This window comes from Exophiala bonariae, assembly GCF_035927105.1.
Source record: "Exophiala bonariae strain CCFEE 5792 chromosome Unknown scaffold_42, whole genome shotgun sequence".
Classification (NCBI taxonomy): Eukaryota; Fungi; Ascomycota; class Eurotiomycetes; order Chaetothyriales; family Herpotrichiellaceae; genus Exophiala; species Exophiala bonariae.
In genome coordinates this window covers 153,711-181,457 of record NW_027042517.1, presented here as the reverse complement: position 1 = coordinate 181,457, position 27,747 = coordinate 153,711, and the positions used below count along the sequence as shown (strand labels likewise).

Here is a 27,747-nt window from a genome sequence, read left to right as displayed (position 1 = left end):
TTGGTTCCCAAGTTGGGAACATCAGTACTGTCACCTCAATGCCAAGTTATGCTGAACCTTGCACCGCACATGGAGACGAGACAGACTTCCCGCTTAAGCCTTCGCGAACGTAATAGGAACAAGGGTTTGCCGTTATATGATGACTTCGCTCATACCTCATATGATGAGCTCGAGACGTGAGTTTGCAAAAGAAATTCAAATTTCACTTCATCCTCGCACCTGGCAGATTTTTTGGATAAAAATCCATGTTGTTCTTGGATTCTTTTTCATATCATCGTTGCTACATACTCGGCTGTCTGTAATCGCCAATTTGCTCGAAACCACATGTTGAAAGTCCGCACTCATCAATTTCGTCCCATCTATTTTCACTATCAGGGTATTTCCACAGAGATTCATTTCTCAAGATCAACACACAAATTTACACCTTCAATAGCCCAATCTATCATTGCCCAAAGTCTTGACCAACGGAAGGAAACAGAGCTCATCGTCCGCCGATTTGACCTTTAGGAACGGGTCGAATCCACGATACCGAAACATTGAGTGCCATGATTATGACACCGCAGATCCAGAAACTCTCGGCGTAATTTGTGCCGTGGAATCTGAAGAGGATGGCAAAGACAATGCCACCAAGATTGCCAGCGGCACCGGTGATGCCAGATAGGATACCATTCGCGAAGGGGTGAACGTGTGGCACCAGAGCGAAGTTCGCGCCGTTGCCGGCTTCGAGGAACACTGCCATACCGGCAATCAAGCCGAAGAGCTTCGCCTCTTGATGGGGGTCTGTTTTGCCGATGGCGACGAGGAATGCACCGGAGACGATGCCGACGAAAACGATCCACGCTTTCTTGGCCCATAGGTTCTTGTTGTACTTGTAGATCATGTCGCCGACGACACCACCCAGAGGGCGAGTCACTACGTTCAATAATCCAAACATTGCTGCCCAGCGACCGGAGCCGGTTTGGCCGAGGTAAGGGAAGTTCTTGAGGTAATATGCTCCAAGGTAAGAGTTGATGGCCAACTCTCCGCCGAAGGAGCAGAAATAGGTGGCACAGTGGAAGAGTGTTTGGAGGGAGAAGAACACCTTCATGCCTTCCTTGAAAGTGGGCTTGAGGATAACTTCGCCTTGTGCAATCTCAAGCATTTCGCCCTCGCGCATATGCGCCTCAGGATTGCGTGTTGCAGGAGGCAGAGGTTTGGTGCCCTTTTCCTCATCGACTCTTGGAGTCGAAACGCCGCTGTTAGAGGTCTCATCCATGATGACGCCTTTGGAGTCAGTTGTCGTGGCGATACCCTGTACCGACAACAGCTGAGCTGCATGGATATGTCGCTCACTCCATTTACCCGTTGGAGTGTCTGGGCAGAAGAAAATCATTCCCAAAGCCGTCGAGATGATAAGGATGAATGGAACAAGGAAAGCGACACGCCATGCAACGTGTGGCGTAAGTCCACGGTCGTGAACAAGAGCTAAAAAGAGTATGTCAGCATTGATTTTTTTGAGCTATCCACTCGCCTCACTTCCAAAAACTTACAATTGAAAATCACCGGCATTAGGAAGTACGTGATTCCACCTCCGCTGTTTCCCCAGCCTCCGATGAGAGCATTGGAGGTGCCGACGATATTTTTGTCGAAAAATGCTGTGCTCCAGACCTGGCATGGAACGAAGGTTCCTCCCAGGATGCCGACGAAAAATCGGATGGTGATGAGACCACCGACACTATGTGCAGTACCGGAAAGCGCGGTAGGGAGGGACCCGAGCAACAGCGTGCCAATGAAAGTCCATCTTGGACCGAAGCGATCGCAGCATGGTCCAGCGAAGAAACGGACCAAAAGTGTCGCGGTTAAAGCGGCGATGTTGGAGTTGGCGACGTCGACCGTGGTCATGTGCAGATCCTTCTTGATGGTGACTGACAGGAGCGGCGGGAACGCATACCATGACCAGAAGGCAATGAAGAAACCGAACCAAGAGAAGAAGAATACTCGGCCATACATGTCGAAGGGATTGAACACTGGTATAGACCGAGCCTTGTGGTTGATGGGATTGACCTCGGGCGCCCGCCATAGCACAGACGGTGAGAACATGGTTGCGGCTGAAGGGTTCCCCGGTTGAATCAAGAATTTCGCGGGTAAAATGCTTCTGGTAGGTTCTCGACTTCAAACCCTGAACCAGATGATGGTGAAGAGGGAGACAAATTTCCCATCACCACTGCGAGAGCGTTGCCATAAATATGACACGACCATGTCTGGTGAATCAACGTAATGGAATGAAGATGGCAGTGAAGGTTGGATGCTATCCGCGCCGAGACGCCAAGCAATCCGATCAGTCCCTCCCACAGGAGCATGTTTGAAGATAGGAGCATTGTTCAACTACCATTCTCCGCGCATCATCTCCAGATCAAGACCACATCGATGGGATGCCCTAAGATGATTGGCTTATGGAGGCGCAGATCTGGGAGCCCTCCCACTGTCTCCGCGGTTTTAGCACATCGAATGCGATCACGACGATATACCACACTGCCTCGGAGATCGTATTCTCGGAGTGGCTCCCCTATACATATTCATCAGCTTATAATGGAGCTACAACCTGAATACATTCCGTGATGGCTTTCTTTTTTCCCGATTCATCCCGCGTCAGGGCACGCCATTTTCGATATGAATTCCAAACGATGATATTTTGGACGGTCCAATGCGCTGTGGCACATGCAAAGACTGCAGCGGTCTGAAGTTTTTTGAGAATCGTGTAGCACACTTGACAAATCACCAATTACTCCGTGCTTTTGGACTCTATCGCAATGGCATATCGCTACTGGCTCTGGTCCAAATCTACCCAGACTGATCGACATTTCCAATGCACAAGCCCTACACCCATGATGACGATCGAACAAATCCGGAAGCAGGCCAAGAGGCTCAGCATTTTTCAAAAACTCTCCAATTCAGTCATGAACGCCATCTGAGATAGACGGACATGTAAGCCGAGCGGCTGACAAGATGGGTTGAGGTCGAGAATTGAGGGAAGGCTGAGGGTTTGGTTGCCAAGCCTCACAAAGTGGACCCCTTGATATGCACAGAGATAAGGATTGCTCGATATCACCCCCAACACGACCGACCCAGAGATAAGGGAACCATACCTTCGGATAAGACTGTTGGAAAGCATCTCCGAGGATAACTTTGATACTTAATTGTCGCTGATATCGTCCTCGTGAATGGCTGAATAATTGTTAACCTACAATTCCTGCTAACCCCCGGTCTAGACTGCAATGAAGCCAGGAACATCCTCAGCCTCCACGGATACCCAGCAGTAGTGCACCACTCGCTGGTCCGATGCGCAGCGGTCAGCCCAGAAGTGTTGCGTCTTGCTGACGCTGAACTTCATCCATCCGTTTTCGACGGTCATGATTGGTTTCCGGGTGTCTTTTGGAGCGGTCTGGTCCAAAGATTCTGCGCAATCTTACATTTTGACATGTGCTCAATGATGCCCTCCGATGAATCTCTTGGGGATGGAGTGACGCTCCCGAGCCAACCGTGTTTGCTGTACTTACAGTGCGCCATCTGGCCATCACTGTCACCAGTATGAGATTGTTCCCCCCTCTCGGAACCACACCGTCACTCATTCCAGGAATTTACTCCCTTTTCTTTGTGGAAAAACCCGAGCCACCACAACAGTCGGGCTTGTAGTCGAGTCAGAAGATGGGGGGATAATTCAGATACCTGGTACACGCAGACATGTTGCAGCGTCCCATGTGAAGCAAATCTCAGGATTCATTAGATATCGACGATATCAACCTGGGAAAGGCAATGTCGGACCGAGAGATTGGGCTATTTCTGATATTCCAGTGTGTAGACATATGATTTTGGCCCTTTGCGACTGACCCAGATACCCTCTGTTGGAAAGTCACCTTGATCTTGCGGAAGGACTTCCCATACACGGCCAGTCAAAGTTGGCTCTCCATGGCCTTGTGATTCCTGCCACGTGGTCCACCCATACATCTGGTGGTAGACAATCTCGACAACATTATCATCGCGAGCAAAGACCGAAGCTTTGCCGTGGCCACTGCGCAACGTGAATCTGTATTCGAGGCCATCGATGAGGCGCTTTAGAGAGAAGTTGACCTTGGAGCCCATCTGGAGAATAACTAAGTAGACAATGAAGACGTCTTCCCTTGCAGAGTTCGGCTTTTGACATTCAGCGATCGTTGCATAGAGAGACACTCTAGCTCCATGGGTAGTTCAATACAAGTTCGATGTATGTCAAATTCGACATGAGTCATGGCCCGTTTGAGCAGCCAGCCAGTACACGATGTGCTCTCGAGCGAACAAAACCGAAGCGCTCGGCATAGATTTGATGCACCGTAGTCGACGCCGAATGGTCTTTTTGACTCACCGTTAACACTAACCCAAAATAGACCAGTGTGGTTCTCCAAAAAAAAGTTTCGCAAGAGATTCTCCCCGCAATGCTTCAAGCAAAGAATCAATTTTATTATGCCAGGGTGAGCCTGCGTATGACAACACCTCGCTCCTGAATAATGGCTCTGTGTTGCAATGGCAGGATACACTAAACCCACTGCCTCCGCTACAGGTGGACTTGCCTTTTCACGACTCGATTCCGATGAGATCCGCCGCATCTCTGTCAAGCGAGTCCATGTCACTCCATCACTGGACTCACTCTTTGGGCCTGTGCCTGGCGGTGTTCATGATCCAGCTCTCGGCGCAATAGGAGCATTGGATGCAAAGTGAGTCTCATTACACACGCATCAGATTCATTTCCTGACCTGTATCAAGTTGTACAACATGTCGCATGAACTCCATTCACTGCGCCGGTCATTGCGGTCACATCGAGTTACCAATTCCATGTTACCACGCACAATACATCGACTCTACATTGCGGCTCCTCCGAGCGAAATGTGCATACTGCCATCGCTTCAAAGCAGTCCCGAACTTCATAAATCAAGCGGTCTGCTCCTTGCGTCTCTTACAATATGGCCTCGTGGAGGATTACCAAACGATCAAAGGCATGCATCTTGGGAGGCGGCGTCCAGCTAGACCCAAAACGGATGATATTGTTGAGGATATACTTGAGCAAGAAGAGGAGGAAGACATTGAGGATCTCATCGAGCGCAGGACAAAAGCAACCACCAAAGCCATCAAACGTGCCAGGAAGAAAGGTCTAATTGATGGGTCGGCACTCATCAATAATCCTGTTGCGGTAGCTGCTCGCAAAGCTGTCATTCTTGAAGTGTTGAAGGACATTCCATTGGTTAAGAAATGTGGCCATTGTGGAGGTGCTAGTGTCACCTACAGAAAGGACAGAAGCGTCAAGATCTTCAGAAAACCGCTTGCAATTACGCAACGAGAATACATGAGGGTCCTCGACATGAAAGCGCCTAACCCGCTATTGTTTCTTCAGTCACAGCGGAAGCAAAAATCAGAAATGAAGAAACCGTTGACCAATGGTATACATGACGGAGACACCGAGATGCAGGACGTGGACGATGTAAACGGGGACGATCTGCACGGGGCTGAGGAAGAGATTGCAACACGAAATGCGCTGGAAACTAGCGCCCAATCAAAAGGCGCAGAGCTTGAAGACACCGATGATGTGCAGACTTATATGACGACTACGGAGGTGCATGCTGCATTGGTTCTGTTATTCGAGCGCGAACAGGAAATTCTTAGCCTGATGTATGCGCCATACCCCGGTCGCAAACATATTGCAGTTTCGCCAGATATGTTCTTCATGACCGCCGTACTGGTGCCACCAAATCGATACCGACCACTGGCAAGACAAGGACCTAATCAGATGCTCGAAGCACAAGCAAATGCAGTACTCAACAAGATTGTCAAAGCTGCCAATGATGTTGTAAGCATCAATCGAGATGTGAAAAGAGCTAAAGTCGATCCGTCAGCACGTCCTCGCAGTCTAAATGAATGCATTCAGGCGTCTATTGTTCTGCAAGAAGCTGTCAATGGGCTCATAGACTCACCTCCACCGGCATCTGGTAAGCCCCCTGAGCAGGGAATCAAACAAATACTGGAGAAGAAAGAGGGCCTCTTTCGTATGCATATGATGGGAAAACGTGTCAATTTTGCGGCTCGCAGCGTCATTTCCCCGGATCCGAATATCGAGACAAACGAAATCGGTGTTCCACTGGTATTCGCAAAGAAGCTGACCTATCCGGAACCAGTGACGAGTCACAACTTTGAAGAATTGAGCAAAGCTGTAATCAACGGTATTGACAAGTACCCTGGAGCAGCAGCCATTGAAAACGAAAACGGGATGGTTCTGAGCTTGAAGCGGAAAACTTTAGATCAGCGCAAAGCTTTGGCCAAGCAGCTGTTAACATTGACGACGCCTGGAGCAAAAGGAGAAGTTGGAAAGCGAGTGTACCGCCACCTCCAGACAGGAGATGTGGTTGTGATGAACCGTCAGCCCACTCTGCATAAACCGTCAATGATGGGTCATCGCGCTCGTGTTCTGACGAACCAAAAAACGATTCGCATGCATTACGCAAATTGCAACACTTACAATGCCGATTTCGATGGTGACGAGATGAACATGCACTTTCCACAGAATGAGCTTGCACGGACAGAAGCCCTTCAGATCGCGGACACAGATCACCAGTACCTTTCTGCAACTGCAGGCAAACCACTACGTGGTCTCATCCAGGATCATATCTCTATGGGTGTTCAATTTACTGGTCGTGATACATTCTTTGACAGAGATCAATATCAACAATTGCTGTATAGCTGTTTGCGACCCGAAGATTATAACACAGTCTTCGACAAAATTCACTCAGTACCACCTGCTGTTCTCAAACCCAGAATGCTATGGACCGGGAAACAGGTGATAACCACGGTTTTGAAGAATATCACACCCGACCGATTCCGAGGTCTCAATTTGACCAGCAAGTCATCCACTTCATCAGAACAGTGGGGCGAGACGACATCTAAAGATCCCGAAAGATGGAATGTCACGAGTTCAAGTGTTGTGTTTCGGGACACAGAGCAAACGGTCATCTTTCAAGATGGAGAACATCTCTGTGGCATTCTTGACAAGAGTCAGATGGGCCCAACTGTGGGAGGTCTGGTGCACTCAATTTATGAGATTTATGGACATATCACCGCAGGTAAGCTTTTGAGTATCCTTGGTAGATTGCTCACTCGCTTTCTCAACGAGCGCGCCTGGACCTGTGGAATGGACGACTTATATTTGACAAATGAGGGCGACAACCAGCGGCGACAAGAACTAAATAAAGCAAAGCAGATGGGCTTAGATATTTCAACAGATTACGTTACTTTGAAGAGAGAGAACGACGATCAGAACAATCCTCAACTTCTGGCGAGGCTTGAACGTGTTTTGCGGAACGACGATCAACTCAACGGTTTGGATCAGGTGTACAAAGCCACGATCAAGACAATTACAGATAACGTTTCCAAGTTCTGTTTGCCTGGCGGCCTCCGAAAACCATTCCCGAAGAATCAAATGCAGGCCATGACACTCTCAGGAGCGAAGGGATCCAACGTCAACGCCAATCTCATCTCCTGCAATCTTGGGCAACAAGTGTTGGAAGGGAGGCGTGTGCCGACGATGGTCAGTGGGAAAACATTACCTTCATTCCGCGCCTTTGAGACGGATCCTGTTGCGGGTGGCTATGTTTCTGGTCGCTTCTTGACTGGTATCAAGCCACAAGAATATTTTTTCCACGCCATGTCTGGTCGTGAGGGCCTCATCGACACCGCCGTCAAGACAGCAAAATCTGGTTATCTTCAGAGATGTATCGTCAAAGGTTTGGAAGGCCTTCGGACAGAATATGACACTTCGGTGCGAGAAACCTCGAACGGGCACATGATTCAATTCCTGTATGGTGAAGATGGACTTGAGATCACTCGCCAAAAACATTTGAAGGAGTTCTCATTCCTTGCCGAAAATCATCAATCCATCGCAACATTAATGAATGCGGAAGAGGTTCTTGACCGCATACCAAACCAGGGCTTAGGCGACGAACAAAAGGCAGTTCTGAAGTCCTTAAGGAAGAGGGGAGCTGCAAAAGATCCCCTTACAGCAACTTTCAGTCCATCGAGCAATTTTGGCAGCACATCCGAGTCTTTCGCTTCGTCGCTGACAGCATATATGAAAGACAATGCGGATAAGCTCATCAGGGATAAGAAGACCAACACCGTTGGAATTGTGAGCAAAAAGACCTTCCAGTCAATCATGGATCTCAAGTACATGAGGTCGGTTGTGGAGGCAGGTGAAGCTGTTGGTGTCGTTGCTGCTCAATCTGTTGGTGAGCCATCTACCCAGATGACGTTGAACACCTTCCACTTGGCTGGCCATTCTGCAAAGAACGTCACTCTAGGTATTCCCCGACTTCGTGAAATCATCATGACAGCAACGCCGCATATCATGACACCGACAATGAATCTCAAACCGATCAAAGAATTGACAATCGCGGATGGTCAACGCTTCGCCAAGAGTCTCAGCCGACTCTCCTTAGCACAAGTTATTGACCAGTTAAAAGTCACCGAACGAGCCGCCGGAGAGAAACATGCAAACGAAAGATTGTACGATATATACATGCAACTCTACGAACCTGAGGAATACGAAGAAGAATATGCCATTCAGCGTGAGGACGTTCAGAGGTGTCTCGAGAAGAGGTTCCTTCCCATGCTTGACAAGAAAATTGCCGATGAGATTAAGAAGAAGCTCAAAGAGGCTTCGCTCTCTGAAGCAACAGCGGCAGTGCCTCAAATTGGTGCTTCCGTCGGGAATATTGAAGAAGCCAGACCCATGGGAACACGAACCGCAGAAAGAGAGGGTGGGGAGGATGATATTGACGAGGACGCTGACCCAGACGACGCAAAAGATTCTGCTGCCAGGAGACGAAGGGAGGACACCTTCGATGAACCTGATGAGGAAGAGAGAGTGATAGCAGATGAATCTGGTGACGATCTCATGAGTGACGACGATGACGAGCAGTCTCCCAGCCAGAGACTTTCAAAGAAGTCACGGAAACCTAAATTGGCACAAAATCTTCGCGAACAGGACCCGGAAGACTCTGATTCCACCCCCGATGCAGAGGATTCGGAAGCGGAAGCTCGACAAACCCAATTGAAGCTAGATATTCCGCACCTCAAACGCTTCGTGTTCAGCAAATACAACGGCAAGGCATGCAGAATCGTTCTCAGCTATGATGCAAACATACCCAAGCTTCTTCTCCTACCTATCCTCGAGAAATGTGTCCATGCATCAGTGGTCCATTCCATCCCAGGTCTCGGAGTCTGCACACAGTTCATGGAGGACGTGATTGGACCTGACGGCAAACCGGTCAAAGCGATGAACGAGGAAACTGGAAAGGATGAACCGGTGAAGGAGCCTGTGATCACTACCGAGGGAGTCAATCTCATCGCCATGCGAGACTATCAAGACATCATCGACCCGCACAGCATGTACACCAATTCCGTGCACGCTATGCTCAAACTCTACGGCGTTGAAGCCGCCCGCACCACCATTATTAGGGAAGTTGATGGTGTGTTCAAAGGCCACGGCATATCCGTTGACATCCGACACTTGAATCTGATAGCAGATGCCATGACTCAGTCTGGCTCATACATGCCCTTCAGTCGTCACGGTTTGGTCAAAGAGGGCGGAAGTATCCTTGCGAAGATGAGTTTCGAGACGGTCATGGGTTTCCTCAGAGATGCCGTGCTGTTTGGTGAGAGTGACCCACTTCTGGGACCTAGTGCTCGTATCGTCGCAGGAAGGCGTGGTAACATAGGGACTGGCGCGTTCGACGTCGTTGTGCCAGTGCATTGATTGATAGCGATAGGTGTTCTCACTTCTTTGGTGGAGGTGTATAGAGTTATCACGTTTATTATGAACTGCCCAGGTCTTTTCAAATACTTTACTAAGTTCACTTAGATTTTTCTACATGCCGATGACACAAGTCACTTTTAGCCGCCGGTCTGGGATCTCCCAGTGTTGTCTATCTCACGGCGACGGATAAGCTAAAGGATGAACGAGCCTGAACATCACTCCACAATGCCTTAGAAGTGGACCTAGTATATGCCTGATTTTGGCAGCTCATGTCATAATGGACCAATAACCGGCCATGTATAAATATCGCTCGACATGTTTTCACTCGTCCTGCCGGAAAGAGCTTAATATTCCTAAACAGGTAAGCTTGCAGGTGGGGATCCTCAAGATTAACCTGCATGGCCTCGTTTAGTGGCCTTGTCTGCTCACCTTGCCTGATTCTTCTGGTCTTCAGGCTTAGCAAATCACCCTCCTGACATCGATGTAACACGAAGCCCCTCGCTGAGTAACTAACTAGGTAAGTACCTAGTGAATCGGTCTAGAGCCTTGCAACGACCAACGTTTTTCTGGTTGTCATCGGCGTGCGATCATACTCACGTGCCAAACTTACGGAGTAGAGCTTGATCAAGTTTGATGAAATACTAAGTATAACTCTGGCATGTCTAGAATAGGTCGGAGTTTGAGGCAAGTGTTGGGTTTACTTATGTCACTAGCTCTTTCTACTGAGTCCTCGTTACTTTCTGGACTCATCCTCTTTTATTGTACCCGTCATTAATTTAATTTTATGCGAGATAGACATGGATACGTTCTTGAGATAGAATGATACGTAACAAGACAAGAAAAATTGCTGTCGCTGTCAAATTTATGTCAGCTTGACTGTGGTTTTCCGGCGTGGCGTGAGACCATAAAAAGCCGGCCAGTACCCATATCGAGGCTGTTGATTTCTCATTACACCTATCGTCTCTGATAAAATCACATTTGTCGATAACCATCTTGCCCAGAAAGCTCATGTGGACCAGAGCGGCTGTCAGTATTTTCCAGCTCAGCAAAATTGGCCTGCTGATATTGTGGTACGAGCTGGGATTGAGATGGTAGATCACTGTACGGCTGAAACTTGGCCTCAGGGGGGGCTGATGAATGACTGACTGGCAGTTCGGTTCGATTTGGAGTGTCAGTAACGCCAGTCTTGAATTTCCCGGCCTTTCTGGCCAGGAACCAGCCTAGACCAAGAAGGAGTGCAGCTCCTAGGACCGCACCAATACCAATATCGGCCTTTGCTCCCGTAGATAGGCCATTGCCAATGTTCGACGATGCAACGGATCCTGCTGAAGCTTCACTGGCTGAAGCGTTGGAGGCAGCTGAGATTGCTGAGGATGTCACTGGAGTCTCCGAGGTATAGGTGGCTCCTATTATAGTGCTAGACCTCGTTACCGCGGCTGTTATGTCTTCTTGGACGTAGAATCCGGGACTTGATATTTGGTCGGTCGTATCTGCATAGTCCACGCCCTGTTCCAGCCATCTGAACACCCACTGGTTTGTAGCTGCGATGTCGTCTGCTGCAATGTCAACTTTCCAGGAGAGCGTGGTAATTGAATTCAGGTTCTGTCGTGCTGGGGAGGGTGACTAATTGTCAGTATAAACAAATAATTGATAAGAGATGTCATGATGCTGATGCTCGTACCAGCAATGCGTTTTGAATAAACATGTAAATTGTAGTCTGTAATCCACAAGTCTGTATTGGACGGGTCGACAGTCTGTGCAAAGGTCGCGAATTGATCTGCCAAACTGGAATCCCATTTGAGCTCATAGGTCTCTCCGACCGTAAGATTTGTCGAAAATTCAGGTGAGGCTGGAGAGATCCACAAATCCTGAACCGTTTGGGCTTCAGAAAAAGACACAAGAAGCAAGCTCAAAAGAACATAGATGTTTCTCAGCGCAATCATTTTGAATGGCACCAAAATCGATTGAAAACAATGCCGAGAAAACACTGAAGTGGGTGGGAGACCGCTGTACTCATAAAAGATGGCAGAAGATGCCGTGAACCCGTTGGAAGCACGCTAGGTATGGCAGTGCGACCTCAGGCAGGCCTGATATTTGCTATGATTGAATTCTGGCCACCCGCCAGGTGTCCAATTTTGTTCTTTATCTCTGGTGGTCGAGATCAACCGGAGGGTAAGGTTCTCACCACGAAGATCTCACGAGACTGTTGCTGAAACCAGACCTTCCAACAAGGGCAAAGGACTGAGAACCTCACGATTGACGGAGGAATTTGCGCCGCGCTTCATGAATGCCAACATCTGGGGCCAGTCTTCCCGTGTGGACTTGGATGGCGTTGGGGCTCTGCTACATGGTACTTTGCAGTTTGCTAGCCAACAATAAGGACCCTTGCCAATGCTGACGAGGTGTACGCCTGAGTTTCAGGACTGCGGTACTGCGCAATTGTTTGCTCCAGGAATACTAGAATCTCTAACTTCAGCCAACATTGAATCGTTGAATCTGCGAAATACTCCGTACGGATTGCAGAGGATACTGCATGCTACTTTTGTGGTTTGAAATGGTTGCTCCGATCCCTGTCTACAGAAGTCATTCGAGTGACTCGAAAGCAAAAATCGCCGGATGCAGTTGAGGGCCATAGTCGCCCATGGGTACCTGACTGCCAAGCGGCCCCAGGTACCAGGCGTATTCTGTGTTTTAACGCTTCAACTCGCCCCCATACTCCAAGCATTTAATTGAACACAAAGGCATCGAACGAAGGCACTTGACAGTGCAAATCACACACACAACTCGTAGTACAGGTCACCAATGTAAAACGTCAAACTGTCCGTACGAATGATTTCCTCGTCCCAATACCCGCCCCACTGCGTTCGTGCTCATACCATTCCGTATTGCCCCCAGTCTTTTGCCCCAACGTGGTGTCTGAATTTCCTGCACCCTGTCCAATTTATTGGACAAGCGTTCAGCTTAGCTTCACGATAAACAAGGTTTTGTCGATATCTTCCGCCAGTTGACGATATGCATTTAATCTGCAACCCCCCACCAAAAGGCACTAGTGGTTCCTCCCAGTTGGATCAATGCCCCACCCATTACCCAATGAAACTACTTCACTCTCTTCCCATCAGCACGGCCGAGCACCTCCCTCAAGTTCAGCATGTATACCCTGGAAAGTCTGCGGAGAATCGTAGTGTTCGACTAGTGAGGAAAGCGTGGAAATGATACCGAGAGCGAGCATTAGATACACAACGAGCTTTTAACGTGGCAGCTTCGGTGGTTGGCGACAACGTTGGTCGACACACTCGATACTTTGTGGATCATAGATCTCAAAGATGATTTTAAGGATGCGGCAGCCGCTACCGTCACTATCGATTTTTCAACATCGACTAATGACACCATCAATCTTTTCGAGACTGTCATCCAATATCTAGGTGGGTTTCTGACCTCTTGCGATATCAGTGGTGATGTAATTCTGCTATATCAGGCTGTCTAAGTCGGTAATATACTGATGGTCGCGTTCGACACTCCGAATCACATGCTCTTCCCTAGATAGGATTGGAGAAACGCTATTACTGGAACGGAAAAGCAGATTGCGCCCGAATTGATGCTGGTTGCGGAAACATTAAAGCAATTCTACTTGATTTTCGGTGACAGAGATCTCATCAGCCTGGATGAGTAGGTGCCGAATACAGAAGCACATCCCTTGCGACGGCCAAGGTGAACAAGAGGTGGAAGTTTGCCTACAGAGGTGCTATGTTTCACGAAATCTCTCGTCAAGAGTGCTGCAGCGTGAAACATACATCTATCCTTGATTGTGGACAATACTGAGAGTGAGATTCTGATACATAAGTCCGTGGGAGGTGCCTGCGCTCGTCTCCAGGGACTGATACGTCTTTGGCTGGTCCATTTTCTGGGACAGTTATCCTCAAGGCTGTTTGACATTGAATGTCGAATATGTAAATGAACAACAGCTTATCAGTGTTAAGATAGACTGATTTCCAAGCAGCGCATGCTCATTACTCACTTACGCACGACGAATGGATAATGACACTGCCTTACTCCGCCTCCTGAGGGCGAGTCCGAAAGCCACCTTGTTCGACCTGGAAATCTAATATCCGAGCCTCGCACTAATTACCTTAGGGGCGGAACTTTAACAATTCAATTGGCCACGAATACGCGATTGATGCGCTCGCTACTACATGTTGATTAGCGTATCCGGGGACTGCCGAGTCTAAGAAACCCTATCAAGGTGGATTGTTGGTTAAAGAGCCTGATCTGACGACAAGCTCCGATTCGGGCCCAAGGCAGCAGTCAAACACCAGCTTTAAAAACAATTCGAAAGCTTGTTACGTCCACGATCATCCCACCACATCGAAAATTGCCATCGCAGACGCGAATTTTGAACATCATCGGTCATATCAACCCCTACTAAACGCCTCAAATTTGCAACTAAAGGATCTCATATTCGACTTCATCACGTGCGCCGAGTCAGGCTCACGCCAAAAATGATCACGACCAAGATCAAATGGCCGGAATGGCGATACGTTCCATTCAGTCGCATCTTCTACCTAGGCATGAACATCCTCCAGTCAACCGCGGGCATCACGGTGGTCAGTCTGTGCGGATCCGACGTGTCGGAGAACTCCATCCAGAAAGGGCGATCGGTGAGTACTTGGTTCTCTCCGCTCACAACCTCAACCGATCTCAACTCCGACAACTACTAAGCCTTCATCGCAATCACAGATCTTCACCATTGTAGTCGGCATCCTCTCGATAATCACGGCATTCTCATTTGCCGTCGAGGTTCTGCTCACCATGCCGAGCCGCGTGTGGCTGCTGATCGTGTTCGTGTGGCAGTGGCTGATTGTAGCCCTGTGGGCGATCTCGGCCGGTCTGCTGGGAGGGGTATACCTTCCGCATGGACGGGCGAGGATGCGGACAGCAACGGGGTTCGCATATCTGAATCTCGTGCTGTGGCTGTTGTGCTCGATTGTCGGCACCGTCACTTGTTGTGCTTCGGGCCGGAAAAAGAAGCAACGGAACGGCGCGGATGGTGAGGTGGATGGAGGCCTTAAGCCGCCGGCGCAGGTGCACGTTCTTGCAGACAGAAGTACTGGACCTTAATGGATGGGCGTGATGGCTCCAAGCAACCAACACCGCAGATTGTGCTCTTGGCTAATCTTGCATTTTCACAGTATAAAGTGCTCAATGGATAGGTCTACGTGGCTAATTGTTCTACGTACCACGATGCTCTCTCGCTCGATTTCAAATTTCCACAATTCAGCGAAGGCATCCTTCCAGTTTGCTCACTGGGTATGATTCTATGTCCCAACTATCACTCCTCTGGTGGGGATTGCTTGATTTACTATCCTTGTTGTCGTGCCTCCAAAATGAGCCTTAGAATCAGTAACAAGTCTTTCCAATATCCGGACCGGGAAAACGCATAAAGATTATCCTCACATCACGCATGGAGTCCAACCCTCGGCTGACTTACTTGCGCATTTATCCCCTAACGCCCTAGTACGTGATGAGTCTCTCTTCACAGTGGTCGAAAATCCTATGTCGCTGTCTCCTACCAATCACTGCCACCATCCACCTTCCGCAAGGTCAAGTACCTCAGACAGATCCGAAATCCCGGCCATTTATCTAGCAGAACAACTTCCAAACTCTCTTCCACCGAGGCCAAGAAGCCTGCTCAGCGCGCTCATCGGCGAGAATCTGCGCCAGATCGATCTCACGACGACCACTGACAATATCAATATCCTCGATACGGTGGAACTTCCAGGTCTTCCTCCACAACTTGAAGAAAATATAGAACGCGATGACAACCGGTGCGGCCAGGTAGACTTCGAAGAAGTTCTTGGTGCGTTCTGAGCCGCTCATGGACGCGTAGCCTACGGGGGCGAAGCCGGTCCAGAATTGCGCGACTGTTTTGTGGGGGGGGCAAATTGTTAGTTCGCTGATACCAAAAGAACGGTGTGGGCTTGTATTGTAGGGGAAAACAACATACCGAGCACGAGACAATTGATGGCGAATCCAATCCATGAACCTATGACGCCTGCTTGGGACCTATACGGCAACTCGTCCAGTGTGTGGCCGTGGAGTTTCCACGCCGCCCGGAAACGGATGTGGCAGAGACAGATGGAGCCCCAGGTGAAGATGGACGCCAAACCCGACACGGCGAACATCCAATTCCACGCTTCCTGTCTCCTTGCTGGGCTTAGGTTGACTATGTAGCAGAGACAGCCAAGCGAGGATGCGAGGATGATGGACACCAGAGGACGCCCAGCGTTGTCAATATAGCCCAGTATTCTTGGAGCTTGTCCTTGGTCGGCTAGTGCTGCGAGAGTGCGGGACGCGCCGTACACGGAGGCATTGCCAACACTGAGGACTGCGATTAGAATTACTGCGTTGAAGACTGATGGAAGCCCACTGACACCGGCGTTCTTGATGGCGAGGACAAAGGGTGACGTCCAGGTGTTGGAGGTACTGCCACTGTTGAGGAGATCGGGATCATCGTATCGGACCAGGCAGCCCACAAGTGTTAGTGATACGATGTAGAACTAGATTGGAGCAAGTCAGTAATTGTTCACCATCGTATGGATGTGAAACGACAAGGAACAAGAACAAATTGCTTACCAGAACAACACGCCAAAAGACCTGCTTGATGGCATTGGGTAGTGATTTTCTCGGATTCTCAGACTCCGCAGCAGCCAGGCCTACCAATTCTGTTCCACCAAACGAGAACGCGGCAGTCACAAAGACGGAGCACACGCCTTTGAAACCATTTGCGAAAGCACCAGGATTGTCCCAAGTCTTAGCACCGTAGTAATGACCCGTTGGGCCACCACCAACATCGACAATGAGCGCGAAGAAGATGAAGCCGAGCGTGGCGATGACTTTGACGATTGAGAAGATGAACTCTGCTTCACCATAGCCTCGTACGCCGAAGAAGTTGATTGTCACGGTGGAAAGGAGAAAGATTGTCACCCAGACGCTGGGGTTGACGCTTCGTGCTCCGTGCCAATAGTTCACGGTCATGGAGGCGGCCATCATCTCGATAGGAAGGGTCACTAGCCATTGCATGGCATAGCTAAGGCAATGTCAGTGCGTTCTTCTCCCTTACAGAACTATATGGCTGAGCAAATTCTGGGTGTTGAGAGAGGCCACTCACTTCCATCCCATAGCTGCTCCCCACGCGGGATCGATGAATCGACTCGAGTAAGCCGAAAATGAACCGGCGACGGGGTACATGATGGCCATTTCACCAAGTGCATGACAAACACAGAACAACATGCCGCCCAGGACACAGTATGATATCACCAATGCAGCAGGCCCTCCAACCGAGAGGGCAGAGCCTGACCCAACGAAGAGGCCGGTTCCTGGACGGAGGACCTGGTCAGTAAATGCCGATATTCAATTCCGTAGCTTGGGACAAAGGAGCGGGATAATTCAACCAGGCCTTTTCAAGAATCTGGGGACTCACCAATCGATCCTCCGATAGCAATCATCTGTAAGTGTCGTGATTTGAGCTTGTGTGCCAACGCTGGTTGACCAGGTGGCTGATATGGTAGAGGCTTCCCATTGTCGTCCAGCAATACCTCTGACACGCGAGCGTTTTTGTTCTCACGGAAACTATCGAGAAACCGACCAAAAAGTGGTTTGGTAGCTGTGACGATTTGGCCATAATCAGAGGAAAGTAACCCAGAAGGAGAGGTGGGCTCCCGCTTCTTTTCAAGATCAGGCTCCATTGTTAGGTTTGCGATGGAAGGACGAGACCAGATTCAGTGGTCACAGTCGACCCAACAACCCCAGTGGTGGAAGTCAATGCTTTATGTTCAAGGCTGAAGCCAAAGGAGGGCTTCAATGGAGGACGACATGCTGCATCAAAAGCGGCGGAGGCGTCTTAAATGGCTGTACAGAACATAACAGCCAATGCAGGGTCTCGGCAAGATATGGGAGTATAATCGCCATCTGTAAGAGGTTGCCACACCAAGATTGTGTAATAACTCTGTAGGGAGGTATACGACAAAGCAGATAGAACGACAAGGCACAACACATAGCCTCTAACACGGAGCAGTTGGACTTGGAAGAAGTGGTTTCCACATCAAGCATGAGGTCTGAGTCGTATCTCATGGCCGGCGATACCCATGCAGATTAGTGAGCTACCTCGGATCGCTCCGGCAACAACGCATCCCCGGAGAGACTAGATACGGGCAGAGGACGATTAGGCCTGGGGCGATGATTGCGTGAGTACCTAGCAGGCTTGCCATACTCGAGTTGATACGATAGGCCATAAATGACAAAGGACCGAGACTGTGCGTACACACCACACCACAAGGCAAGATCGTCGACGAAGTATGCTTTCGGACCCGTGAAATCGACACAACTGAGAGCCGCGCAGCATGTCAAGTGTCGAAGGCATCCTGTCTCGCACTTGCTCACGAATCCTTGTTCAGAGCTTCGGGATAAACTTTTATGGGACCTGATAGGGCTGTAGCTTGCTGGCAAGACGAGTGGCAAGCAAGAGATGGCACTGGTACGGATCCAAATGGAAAGTGATTCATATGGACTTCAGGTCACGTCTTGAGAGCGCTCCACCCGAACTCCCAAAATGCTGATTGGAGTAGAAGATACATGAATATTTAGTATGATCTTGAGTTAGAGGATAGACAAATCCTTAGATTCTTGATGAGCAAGCAGATGTCGCGTATGCTAATCAAGAGACAGACTTCAAATATCCGAGAACCCTGGCTCAGCAGCTTGAAGCGGAAGCCCCGGCACCTGCATCTTGGTAACAAAGAATGACACAGCTACAACGCTTATCTACAACCAAGGAACTTGACAAGAGCCTCCTTGATGTCTGCGCCAATGAGACGTAGTGAACCCAAGCCAATGGTGACTCGTCGACAAAAGCTCTGAAGCCTCGCCATTCTGCAAAGACTTGATCCGCAATCAAGGTCTTGAGGCTTCTTGCTTGTATCCCTACCCGAGGGCATATAATGGTATATTGCCGTAAACACCTGGCAAAAGGGGGACGAAATCATGTGCCAGCATCTGATTTCTTCAGTTCCTAGCTTGGATTCGACTCGAGATATCTCCCACATCTTTCTTAGTCGCCAGTCTAGGGACTCGTGGAGGACGTAGCTGACTTCCTATTGACCTGCCTATTTCCCGGCAACGTGGAGCACAACGATGGTAGGACAGATCAATGGCTCGAATAAACTTTCGAGTGTAGGGTTAGCTCGTTTCGTCCAGATATTGTAATGGTCGCCGTACAAATCAGTCCGAGAACGAAAATTCTCTCAAGTCCATGCGAGACCAAGATTTGGTATAGTGTCGGACGATGTTGCGGGTTCGCTGTGTTTTGTTTGTGGGGCCGCTTGTAATTCTGGACGATATGAAGAGCTTGGTATCAGGTTGGTCTTAATGTCGTTGAGTTTTCGAGCATCTCGCGGCCGGCCTTGTGACTCGGCAAGGGCAACCGCATCATTGATGATTGTGACTAAAGTTTTCAGTGGTTTACCTTTGTTCGCCCACGGTGACTTTTTGGTATGCGTGGTGTAGGATTCCAAGTAGGTCATTAATGGCTTGTAGGAAGGGACAGAAGGATGGTAGAGTTGTAGGCAAGAGGGACTCCAAGCCCACTGCCGAAAACACCTCGAACCGAAAAAGACTACTTCGTCGAAAAGCTCTGGCAAAATGCGAGACGTACTCCGACGGTCGAGCATTGCCTGAGCAAGACGGTTCCAGCTGCGTCCAAGGTTGATAGGTTGATTTCCATCGGAAGGATTGCGCGATTCGTGATATTTGCAAGCCTGAACAAATTGTTGAGCACCAGCGACTACAGATTCTCTGAAAGTAGCCTGATGAATCATAAGGGAGATGAGATTGTCTTCAGCCCTGTGATATGAAGATATTCTGCTTTGCTCAACCACCGAGAAGCTTGATTTTGCAAACGCCTTTGACAGGCTAGGACGTTCGTATAAAATGCGCAACATGTCCCAGACTTCAGCTTCCAGATCGTCGGCATAGAGAACGGGGACGACAAGTGGCGGGAGTTCTGTATCGGCAAGGAAGTTACATTTCTCTGTGGTACTCATATGAGTGTACCAGCTCAATAACCTTGGGCCCAGACGTTGTGCTGGAGGAACGATCTCTTTCCGCTTCAATCCATCCAAGTACAATCGGCAACACCGCTGAACCAGGGCAAAATCGTAGGCTTTCCAGGACCCAACATTTTCAAATTCCGAGACCGCAGTAGCAGTCAATGAGCGATGTGTTGATGGTGCTGCAGGCTGCTTCTGCAAGAGTGGATGAGCAAGTAAGCTGGCCAAATGAAGATGAGTAGCACGGGTTGCTTGGTGAGCAGGATCGGGTATGGGGTTGGACTCGTGAGAACCAAGTCCTGAAGAGGCGGTCTGAGGAGATGGGTGTATTTCATCGAGATGCTTCTGAAAGGCGGACTCAAGAACACCGACCAGCTTCTTGGTCTCACGGGCAGTCGTGGGTGGAAGCGGTGGGTGAATGGCTTTGAGGAAGTTGCGGACGAGGTGGGATGGGGATGTCTTCATCTTGGGTCAGGTTGGAGGTGATATGAAACCACAGAGTCATGATAGTCAGGACGCTGGTAATGATCGCATTGTCTTCATGGATTGCCAACGGGACAAAGACGCGAATGAGGGGAGGCGAGGTGAGTGAGGTGAGTCGACGGGGAGCCGCGGTGGAGTGATGAGCCAGTGGTGCAGTGCAATGATGGCATCAAAGTGAGAGGGTTTGGACGCTCACGTGACTAGCGTGATACTAAAGCAACTATCACAGCCTAGTGAAAACTAGTACAAGTCTTAGCACCTTCAGCCACAAATGGACGGCCGGAAGAAAGATAATCCGTTTGGTCCAATCAGATCTCACTTTCCTGGGCGCAGCCACAGCCACGGCTACTACCCTAAACACTGGCAACTGTTTGTGCTGTACCAACTTGAACTGAAGTGTCTACTGACTGCTCCTTCCAGTCTCCTTCCCTCGATCTTCAATTCCTCTCATTCCCCATTCTTCAGATTCCTCCATGTCAACATAACCACCACGTCCTGCTCTCTTGATCACTACAATCACGCCTCCCTACTCTTTGAAAGGAGTCTACTCCTGACTCTTTTGGAGCTTGTTTTCTTCCTCTTTTTTACATCACTCCGGCTTCCACCTGCTTCACTCTTGTTCAATCTCCCTTACTCACACAACAAATCAACAACATAACAATGGCAGAAGTCCAGTCCCGCACTGCGGGTACAAGGGGCCGTGGAGGTTTCAGAGGCGGTAGAGGTGGCTTTCGAGGTGGAAGAACCCCCAGCAGGTCGCAACACAAGCCAGACCAAGAACAGGAAAACATCCCTCCCACCTCACTCGAAGACCAAGGCGAAGTTGGCCTGCTCAAGAAAAAATTTGCCGAGACTCTCCCCATCTTGCGTGAAATTTGTCCTGGCTGGAGCGACGAAGATTTGGTTTTTGCCCTACAGGAGACGAACGGCGATTTAGACGCCGCTGTTGATCGAATTTCCAGTGGTATGGTCCCTCCCTGTCCCCTCTCGTTTATTCACACTAATCCACACTGCCAGGTACCATATCACAATGGGGCGAAGTCAAGAAGAAACACCCAAAGCCCAAGGATGGACCCACTGCATCGGGCGGCGAAGCCTCAAAGACACGTAGTCGTGGAACAGCAGAAAGTCGTGGAAGAGGTCGAGGTGGTGCCGATCGTGGCAGCACTCGTGGTGGCCGCGGTGCGAAGACTGCCACACATACTAATGGAACAAAACCTGCAAACGCCTCAGATGGATGGGATGCTACTCCAGCACAACAATCGACAGATACCACGGGAGGCTGGGACGCGGTTCCTGAGACTGGTGACGCTCCTGCTGCTACCGCTACCGGCGACTGGGCCAATGATCCGGGCAAAGATGCTTTGGCGTCTCTGCAGACCGAAGAACCCAAACCAGCCTCCAACGCTGCCCCCTCTACCGCGAAGCCTGGTGGGTGGGCTGGTCTGTTCGCCAAACCTCCTCCTGCGCCCAAGAAAGCACCAGCTCCAGTTTTACCCCCTCCTCCTCCTGCTACTCATCAAAATGACCAGCCGCCTACTGAACTCGTCCCTACTGTCCAAGATACCCCCCTTGCCGAGATAGACATTCCTCCTCCGATCGAGTCTGTGACTGTCGACGATGGTCCGTCTGAGCTTCCCTCTGCACCTCATTCAGATACGGGTAAGGACTTGACTCCGTCCAAAGATGCACTCACAGAAAAGAATTTGGAGAAATTGCCTGATACATCCCATCCACCACCTTCCGCCACAGCTGCAAGCACCGTTGCCAGCACACAAGACCCCTTGGCAGCTGTGGAAGCCACTAAACCCGTCATTAGACCCGGCATGTCTGGATTTGCGGCCACCGCTTTGAAAGCCACTGGAACAGCTGGACGTTCGGCGAGCTATACACGAAAAGTCATGGAACAGCATGAGGCGGTGGTCATGCCTGGAAATCATGGGATTGAAAAGACTGCGGTCCAATTTGGCAAGCTTGGATTAGGCGCCGACGATGTGGATGTGGATGAAGATCGTGAAGAACCTGAAACACGAACCCAACTTCCCGACGATTCCCCCAGCGCTCCACGGGCCTCTCTACCACCTTCTCTACCTGAATCTCAGCCTCAATCGGCTGCTACTGGTCCTTCCCAACCGTTGGCCGAAGTGCAACAGTCTCAACGAGCCGCTCCAGGCCTTCCCCCTGCTCCTCAGCAAGCCCAGCAGCCTTCTCCCCAATCTGCCTCTGCATACGCCGACCAATACCGCTATGGCCAGGGACAGAAGCCATATGATCCGTTTAGTCAACAAGGCCCAGCTGCCCAGGCACAGTCTCAGTCTCAAGAGCCCTTCTCCAATCAAGTACCCAATCAAACCGCAACCACCAGCGCACAGAACGACTATTCCGCTTACTATGGACGTGACGCATACAATTACTATGGGGCGTATGCTCATGATGGCCAGCGTACTACCAGTGGCTTTGGCACATCAGGACCAGAGACTCAAGGTCAATATGCCACTTCTCGTCCTCAACAGCAAAGTGCCGGCGGTCAGCAAGATGCGCAGGGCAGTGGTGACAACACTCCTGCACCTGGGCAGCCTGCTCAACAACAATCGAGCCACCTACAACAAAATCAAGGTCACGGGTATCCATATGGATATCCCAACGCTGCCTACAATCAACAATATCCTCAGTATAGCGCGTCTTACATCAACCAAATGAATCACCGTTACGGAGCGAATCGACCAATGTTTGACGACGTCCGACGCCAAGATAGTGACTACTATGGCAGCCAGCAGTATAACTACGGTCATGGCCAAAACCATTACGCGGGATACAACAAGTATGGTCAACCTCAGGCTTATTCTTATGAGCACTCTTCATCTCCCGCCAATGCCGGCACTTTCGGCCGTGATGGAGGTTACGGACGAGCAGGTTCAGCTCAACCCTCGGAGGCGCAACAGACAGCAGCATCTAGCACCGCTTTCGGAAGCACCACTGCTGATCCATTTGGCCGCACCTCTTCTGGATTCGGTCAAGGGCAGGGTCTTCAGCAACATACTTCTCATCAAGGAAGCGATGATCCCAGCAAAGTATCCGGTCCCAGTCCGTCTCTTCAAGGAGGCCGTCCAGGTTCTGCGGTCAACAGCCTTCCTGGTCAGCAAAGTAGTCTTCCACCCCCATCGCAACACTCGAATCAACAAGCATTCGGTGGATATCCTCAATACGGTGGATTAGGAAATGTGAGCGGCCATCAGAGTGGTCATCAGAATACTGCTGCTTATGGTGCCGGCTATGGAGGATCCAATTCTGCGTTTGGAGCGTATGGTGGTTATGGTGGTGGCCGGGGTTGGAATGGCAGCTATGGTTCGGGTCATTAAACTTGACTAACCATAAAGTGAGACCGCCAGTTATCTCCATGTCCTTTTCTTTTTCATTATTGGGGTCGAAACTCTCCTTTCTGCAAGTGTTGAGGCGGAGCACAGGCGAAATTGTGACGATTGCCAAAACTAGGAGGTTACTGAGAAATTCTCCTTTCTTAATTACCTGTACTTGTACACAAAAACACACACACACACACAATACTATCGACTCGAAGGATGAGAACTGGGAAAACGAGAAGACGATAACTTTTCGAAATTGTCATCAACATGGGCATGTCTCAAAGTGTGGGACAAAAGGTTCTGCAGGAATGAATGGGTAATTGCATATCTCAATTAGCCAGGGGAAAAGCAAACATGCAACTTGACTGTTGGCTGAATTGAAATGCCCCAGTGAGAGTGCTATGGTCTTCTAGGTAGATTCTGGCATTTGCGGACCAGAATGAAAATACCTAATGTTCCTAAGCCCATCATCGTTCAAGTGATCACTTACATCCCCATATTAATTTGACATCATAAAGTAGATTTTAACCTGGTGACATGTTTGAACGCCGATATATAAGGCTTCGGGGGAAATCGCTCACATATCGTTGGAAATCCCGGACCCTATGAAATTGAGTATTACCTCACTATTGTCAAATGTCCTATGCGCTCACTTTCGATCCTTACCTTGAGTTGAATAATATCCTCCTACTCCGAGGCAACGAAAAATATCCAGGTACCACAGCCGCGGAAATAAACATCCTCACGCGACCCAGTATAGCAAATTGGTCACTTCGGTACCGGCACATGTTCCTAAACCCTGTTTTTGAGGCTGGGCAACATCCGCATTATCGACACTGATTGGACGGATTTTGGCATTTCCTTGGTTTGTCAATTATGCATCATCCTTGTCCCAGGCCAGGAAACATATCAGGTCAGCTATCGTGCTGAGTCAGGAATCTGGCTTCCCATACCTAGGTATCTTTGCACATGTTTGAACAGACTCGGTGTTTACGAATACGGCGTCTTCTGGTAGCGGTGACCTTTCGTTTGCACAGTGTCATCTCTGCGTGGTTAATGTCCCTGCCTATTTGAGGTAGGCTGAGTACCGCCGATTGCAGTCAGCGAGCGACGTTTAGACTTTATCTATCCGAAGCGAGAATTTCGTATAACTATATATACGAAGGGAGGATTGTGTTGACAACGGGTTTGGCTGGATCCATGTACATTCAGCTAACGAACGCCAACGGCCAAACAAAATCACACATCTGGAGTGCCTGAACCCGAAAGTGTCTAAAAGTCATGACGACCACACAGTCTCAAACATCAAAACCTCACCTAGTCATCATTGGCAGTGGCTGGGCAGGATTCTACCTTGCCGAGAATATCAATCTCTCATCATACAACGTCACTCTAATTTCTCCACGACGGACATCAGCCTACACACCTCTACTGGCCTCAGCCGCCGTAGGGCTATTCAATTTCTACCTGGCAGAGGAACCCGTCCGGTCCGCATCAAGATGTGACTTGAACTTCGTTAAAGCAAATGTCCTGAGCATCGACTTCACCGACAAAACATGCCAGTGCACACCAGCATTCGAAGAGGACCCAAAGCTGGAGAAAATCCAATTCGACATCGCCTATGACTACCTTGTCATCGCACCAGGCTGCATGCCCAACACGTTCGGCACGCCAGGGGTCGACGAATACGCTATCTTCATCAAGAACGTCAGCGATGCGATGCGTGTTCGCAAGACGCTGTTCGACCTGCTCGAAAAAGCCAGCCTTCCGTGCACCAGCGCCGAGCGCGCAAAGGAACTTCTGCACATCGCGATCGTCGGCGGCGGACCAACGGGCATCGAACTCACCGCGGAGCTGGACGATCTGTGCCAGAACGAGCTAAGCAAACTGTATCCACGCATTGCCAAATACGTGACCATCTCAATCTATGACGTCGCGCCACATATTCTGTCCGCATACGATGCGAAACTCCACGACTATGCCACTAGCCAGCTCAAGGCACGCAATGTTGATGTCGCGCCGAATACTCATATCGAGCGCGTCGACGAAGACGCCCTGTATATCAAGGACAAAGGGCGCGTACCCTACGGAATGATCCTCTGGGCGACGGGAAACAAAAATGTGCCGCTGATCGAGACCGTCGATGTCAAGATCAACGAAAAAGGCCTCAAGCGTATTCTCATGGACGACAAGCTACGCGTGTTCAAAAAACCCGATACTACTACATCAACCTCCGGCAGCGATGTATGGGACAGTGTCTTCTCCCTCGGTGACGCCGCCGACATCGAGGGCCAATCACTTCCCACGACCGCCGAAGTCGCGGTGCAGAAGGCGCGATACCTCGTCGAGAACTTCAACGCCTTAGCCTCGGCCACCGGCACCGCAGCCACATCAGCATTCGCCAAACCATTCACATACTCCCAAAAACAGCTCGTCAGCTATATCGGACACCACGACGGTGTGATCGCGGGCAAGGGACCGAACGATCCGGGCTGGACGGGCCGCAGCGCGTGGTTGGCATGGCGCTCCGGCAGTCTTATTTGGAACCGCAATTGGCGCAGTCGTGTGGTCATCGTTATCACGTGGGCGTTGAATCGGGTCTTTGGCACGGAGATGGCGAGAATGTAGAGAGATGGGCTGGTAGGACAGAGGATGGCATGACTGGTGGTCACGGATCGGAATGGAGGTCGAGCCTGGGGCGAAATTCAGGACACGGCAGATTCCTTGGATTCGCCATTTACCTCTTGATTGATATTCTGGCACTGTAGATAGACCAAAGTAATATAAGAGTTCCTGATACTGATTTACGTATAGTACATGACGGGTCTCTTGAGCTATATGGGCTTGTCAGCGATAAGTTGGCTCAATTCAAATTGTACTTCGGATGAAAAATTCGGGCAGGGCCAATGTTGAAAGATTGTAAGATCTCCGCCGAAAGCTTGATTCAACTTCAATACATTCACTTTCCTCTGGCTGAAAAATCTGCCTCGTCCAGACACGGAAATTATCTCATTCGGCTTTCCGCAATGCACTTTTCCACCTCAGTAGAACTAAAAGGAGATCGAAGGCATTACAGCTAAGCCGATGTATTTTTCTGGTGCGTTGGCTTAACTCTAGAGTAGTGAGGAACGTGGAAGGAGGCGAAGAGTCCGTACCTCTGGGGCAGTCTAGGCAGGCGCGACCCGTTGTGATTTACAATGGTGATGGGACGTGTTGAATGTTGTTTCTACTTGGATACTGCAATTGTTCCACAACCGACTTGGGGAGTTCAGACAGAGGGCGATGCCAACGCTCTTGTGATACCTCCAGCCAAGATTGATACGATGTAGAGTTCTTAGAACGTCAAGTTGAAGGCTTCCTATGTCGGCAATAATGACCAGCAAAGCGCTCGTGCCGGGACGGTACGCAGTTTGAAAACCGTATCCTACAGAATGTCCGGACCAGCATTCTCATTGCAAAGCAGAATTTCGGAACTGTGTCGTATACCTTTGCATTATTATGTTCTATTCATAGCCATGGGCATTATACGAAGTAGGTGACCCCTCCACGCTCCTTTTGGAACGACTAATGTCAGCCGGTGACAATAATCTTATGATTAAAGTTAGGATGGGCTGGTTTCGATGGCTCGAGGCGTAGAAGACAAACTACTCAACTGCACTAACCTCTTACCGAGGACCCCAAAAGAGACTAAACTGTCGCCAGAGCTCTGCACAAGCGAGACTCACCGAGCTTGTTAGTGATTTGGTTGGACGGCTGAAACTTGCAGCAGTAGCCTTGGAAGAGTCGTCGCAAGCTCTTCCCTGCGCCAATCATTTAAGGCTATGATGGTTGCTAGCGGCACCGCTCATTATTGCAGGTACCTTGATGCCTTCGGAACTCGCGAGGCGGAGTCAGCCCTGCTAAATCGCCGCTTCCATTTCCGTACCCAGAGCACGTGTTGGGTACAGCCAAAGAGTCTTTGAACGTACTCGTGCTGTAAACTTCAACTGGC

The 27,747-nt window shown here is 49.8% G+C and overlaps 9 protein-coding genes across 9 annotated transcripts; 4 read left to right on the top strand and 5 right to left on the bottom strand.

The window, feature by feature from the left end:
* Positions 1 to 481: 481 nt before the first annotated feature.
* Positions 482 to 2,079, bottom strand: LTR84_010418 (uncharacterized protein; the record flags this gene model as incomplete). The annotated part of the gene is made up of 2 exons (XM_064853955.1): positions 482 to 1,464; positions 1,530 to 2,079. The coding sequence occupies 2 exons, from the start codon at positions 2,077 to 2,079 to the stop codon at positions 482 to 484; spliced, it is 1,533 nt and encodes a 510-aa protein (XP_064700530.1).
* Positions 2,080 to 3,813: 1,734 nt separating this feature from the next.
* LTR84_010417 (uncharacterized protein) lies at positions 3,814 to 4,119 on the bottom strand (the record flags this gene model as incomplete). The annotated part of the gene is made up of 1 exon (XM_064853954.1): positions 3,814 to 4,119. The coding sequence occupies one exon, from the start codon at positions 4,117 to 4,119 to the stop codon at positions 3,814 to 3,816; it is 306 nt and encodes a 101-aa protein (XP_064700529.1).
* A 417-nt stretch (positions 4,120 to 4,536) lies between these two features.
* Positions 4,537 to 9,811, top strand: LTR84_010416 (uncharacterized protein; the record flags this gene model as incomplete). Its single annotated transcript, XM_064853953.1, has 2 exons — positions 4,537 to 4,727; positions 4,777 to 9,811. 2 exons carry the CDS (start codon positions 4,537 to 4,539, stop codon positions 9,809 to 9,811), a joined length of 5,226 nt encoding a protein of 1,741 aa, XP_064700528.1.
* A 972-nt stretch (positions 9,812 to 10,783) lies between these two features.
* On the bottom strand, positions 10,784 to 11,754 carry LTR84_010415 (uncharacterized protein; the record flags this gene model as incomplete). The annotated part of the gene is made up of 2 exons (XM_064853952.1): positions 10,784 to 11,421; positions 11,493 to 11,754. 2 exons carry the CDS (start codon positions 11,752 to 11,754, stop codon positions 10,784 to 10,786), a joined length of 900 nt encoding a protein of 299 aa, XP_064700527.1.
* Positions 11,755 to 14,307: 2,553 nt separating this feature from the next.
* On the top strand, positions 14,308 to 14,926 carry LTR84_010414 (uncharacterized protein; the record flags this gene model as incomplete). The annotated part of the gene is made up of 2 exons (XM_064853951.1): positions 14,308 to 14,466; positions 14,546 to 14,926. 2 exons carry the CDS (start codon positions 14,308 to 14,310, stop codon positions 14,924 to 14,926), a joined length of 540 nt encoding a protein of 179 aa, XP_064700526.1.
* Positions 14,927 to 15,448: 522 nt separating this feature from the next.
* On the bottom strand, positions 15,449 to 17,553 carry LTR84_010413 (uncharacterized protein; the record flags this gene model as incomplete). The annotated part of the gene is made up of 5 exons (XM_064853950.1): positions 15,449 to 15,729; positions 15,813 to 16,365; positions 16,442 to 16,895; positions 16,977 to 17,184; positions 17,289 to 17,553. The coding sequence occupies 5 exons, from the start codon at positions 17,551 to 17,553 to the stop codon at positions 15,449 to 15,451; spliced, it is 1,761 nt and encodes a 586-aa protein (XP_064700525.1).
* A 1,554-nt stretch (positions 17,554 to 19,107) lies between these two features.
* LTR84_010412 (uncharacterized protein) lies at positions 19,108 to 20,376 on the bottom strand (the record flags this gene model as incomplete). The annotated part of the gene is made up of 1 exon (XM_064853949.1): positions 19,108 to 20,376. One exon carries the CDS (start codon positions 20,374 to 20,376, stop codon positions 19,108 to 19,110), a length of 1,269 nt encoding a protein of 422 aa, XP_064700524.1.
* Positions 20,377 to 21,054: 678 nt separating this feature from the next.
* LTR84_010411 (uncharacterized protein) lies at positions 21,055 to 23,753 on the top strand (the record flags this gene model as incomplete). Its single annotated transcript, XM_064853948.1, has 2 exons — positions 21,055 to 21,358; positions 21,412 to 23,753. The coding sequence occupies 2 exons, from the start codon at positions 21,055 to 21,057 to the stop codon at positions 23,751 to 23,753; spliced, it is 2,646 nt and encodes an 881-aa protein (XP_064700523.1).
* A 1,284-nt stretch (positions 23,754 to 25,037) lies between these two features.
* On the top strand, positions 25,038 to 26,384 carry LTR84_010410 (uncharacterized protein; the record flags this gene model as incomplete). The annotated part of the gene is made up of 1 exon (XM_064853947.1): positions 25,038 to 26,384. One exon carries the CDS (start codon positions 25,038 to 25,040, stop codon positions 26,382 to 26,384), a length of 1,347 nt encoding a protein of 448 aa, XP_064700522.1.
* Positions 26,385 to 27,747: the final 1,363 nt, after the last annotated feature.